Source organism: Bidens hawaiensis, unplaced genomic scaffold (genome assembly GCF_021521415.1).
Source record: "Bidens hawaiensis isolate Kalapana, Puna unplaced genomic scaffold, B.hawaiensis_p1.1 tig00048909_1, whole genome shotgun sequence".
NCBI lineage: Eukaryota > Viridiplantae > Streptophyta > Magnoliopsida > Asterales > Asteraceae > Bidens > Bidens hawaiensis.
The window spans coordinates 62,558-65,538 of NW_027498738.1; the positions used below are offsets into that span (position 1 = coordinate 62,558).

General features: G+C 39.6%; 1 protein-coding gene across 1 annotated transcript; it reads right to left on the reverse strand.

Annotated features, from left to right (window-relative positions):
* Positions 1-2,061: 2,061 nt before the first annotated feature.
* Positions 2,062-2,373, reverse strand: LOC143597707 (uncharacterized). The gene has a single exon (XM_077076130.1). It carries the CDS (start codon positions 2,371-2,373, stop codon positions 2,062-2,064), a length of 312 nt encoding a protein of 103 aa, XP_076932245.1.
* Positions 2,374-2,981: the final 608 nt, after the last annotated feature.

Consider the following 2,981-nt stretch of genomic DNA (forward strand, 5'->3'; position numbering starts at 1 on the left):
CTTACCTTGGATTTTATAAGGGTCCAGTACCCCACATACCTCGGTTATTATTAGGGCCCGGTGCCCTCTAACATACCATACCTTTCTACCTTCGTTACATTATCTTTCTACTTCCTTCCATCATAACTAATATAACAACTACGTGCATACTAGTTAAACAATCCATATCATTCACATTCATACTCAAACATATATCTAATATACACTTACCATTTAAGTTAAGTGTATAAATCTAAACACACCGTAGTATGCACATAGCCCCGAAAACATAACACATAAAAAGGGCTAGAACTCACCTGAATCCTGTTTCATTCATCATTAATAGTAATTCCTTTCTTCAACTGCGCCCGACTAACTGTTAATAACGTACATATATTAATTATCTATACTTGCTTATTATTTATTTTCTTAACTTTACGGGGTTAACTTTTAAGTTAACCGAACCGACATGTAACCTTCTCAAACCGCTCGTATTTATTTACTTTTCTTAACCTTATTTGTTATTAGTGTTATTTATTTTATATTCACTTGATTTGTATTACTTCACATTCTTAACGTCTTTATAAGTTAACGTTTCCTTAAGCGATTTTGGGTTCGTGTGTTTGGCTCATCTTCTTCTCATATTCCTTTAACTGAGGCGGATCATAGGTTGTTCAGACAAGTTGGGTCTCGGGTTTCCTTTAATTCATCGCATCCATAATACACTTTTATTATTATTGTTGTTGTTGTTATTATTATTAATATTATTATTATTATTATTATTATTATTATATTTATATATATATATATATATATATATATATATATATATATATCCACCCAACCTTACCCAGCCCCATTCCCCAGTCACACATTTCTTCTTCATTCAACCCTTCTCTCTTCCTTGCTGCTACCCGCCGCCGCCACCACATTTGTTTTCTGGCGACACCACTACAGCACGGGGCTTTGCACAGGGGAACCTCGCATAGGGGGCTTTGTATAGGGAACTTCGCATAGGGAATGTCGCATCGGGAATCTCGCTCAGGGGAACTTCACGTAGGGAATTTTGCACCAGGAATCTCGCACAGGGGAACTTCGCATAGGGACTTTGCACAAGGAATTTTGCATCATGAATCTCGGACAGGGTTTTTCGCTTGGAGCATTTCACTTGGCCATGCGAACTCCCTGATTTCGCATGCCGTAATCTCACGTGAACGGTCAGTCGATTCACACCGAATTCAGTTTGGGTATAGATCTGGTTTGGATTTCGCGGTTGCGGCCGTCCCCGAGTGTTCCCTAACATACAGACCGGGGTTCGAACACAGGATTCAGTAGGGCTCGGATCTGTACTCGGGTTCTAGGCTTTGGCCGAACTGATGTAAACCGTGTCTCGTTGAAGACTCGTTTTTTTAACCATTTATTGTTTGCATTGCTTACTTATGTTTCTGGTTCAGATCTCATGTACTTAATGGTTTGTTTGATTCATTTGAGCCCCGTCTAAGACGGTTCCGTTTATATCGGTTTTGCTTCGGCTCGCGTGTTCATCTGTTATTAGATCAAAGATGGAACGAGATACGAAATAAAAAAACGAATATTAATTAATTATATACATACCTTAAATATTGGATCTTGAATAAATGGAAAGATGGATGAAATTTGGAATTGTTGGTACAGGAGGTTTATGTTGTGGTTGTATAGGTGTGTGTGCAAATGATTGGAGTGATGATGGTGGAATGATAAAAATGGAAATCTATGGTTTAGGTGTTTAAATAGGCAAAGCCTAAAGGCTTTTAGGCCCAAATCATTCTTAAGTCCATTTATCCTCCTTAACCTTACCCACTATCTACATATTATTTAATTGGTTTAAATAACGCCCAACTATACGATAATTAATTAAAACTCGAAACATTTATTTATTCATGTATTGAAACTAGGGTGTTACAAGTCCCCCCCCCCCTTAAAAAAGTTTTCGTCCCCGAAACCTGCCTATTACATAAACAATTGCGGGTAGAACTTACACATCTCCTCCTCTGGTTCCCATGTCGCATCGAATCCCTTGCGATGTTTCAAAATTACCTCAACTTAGGGGATAACCTTTTGACGAAGTTGCTTATCCTTATGGTCAACAATTTTGACTGGCTTCTCGATATAATTCAATCGCTCATATACCTCTATGTCCATTAAAGGCACGTGAGACGTGTCGTCTGCAAGACACTTCCTTAAGTGAGAAACATGAAAGGTAGAGTGAATCCCTTCCAGTTCTGCAAGTAGATCGAGCTTATACGCCACTTCTCCTACACGAGCGATAATCTTAAACGGTCCAATATACCTTGGGCTCCACTTTCCTCTCTTTCCAAAACGAATGAAGTCTTTCCATGGCGAGACCTTAAGCATCACGTTGTCGCCAACGTTAAACTCGATCGGTCGATATCGCTTGTCGGCATATGACTTCTGACGGTCTTGAGCAGCTTTCATCCTTGCTTTGATTTGATCAAACCTCGAGGAGGTTTCTTGCACCACTTCCAGAATACTAATCTCCTTCTGACCAATCTCTCCCCAGCATATGGGAGTCCTACAACATCTACCATACAACATCTCGAATGGAGGCATACCAATACTCTAATGATAGTTGTTGTTGTATGAGAACTCTACTAAATTAAGATGATCATCCTAACTTCCTCCAAAATCTAACACGCAAGCACGTAGCATATCCTCAAGGGTTTGGATAGTCCGCTCAGACTGCCAATCTGTTTGAGGATGATATGTCGTGCTGATGTTTAATCTAGTTCCCATTGCCTCATGGAACCTCTTCCAAAATCGGGAAGTGAAACTCTATCTCTGTCGGATATGATCGACAACGGCATTCCATGCTTCGTCACCACTTCTTCAATAAACACATTTGCTGACGTTTCTAACAAGATGGCCTCTCATATAGGCAGAAAGTGAGCACTCTTAGTCAATCAGTCTACAATTACCCAGATGGTATCATGATTCTTAGCTCT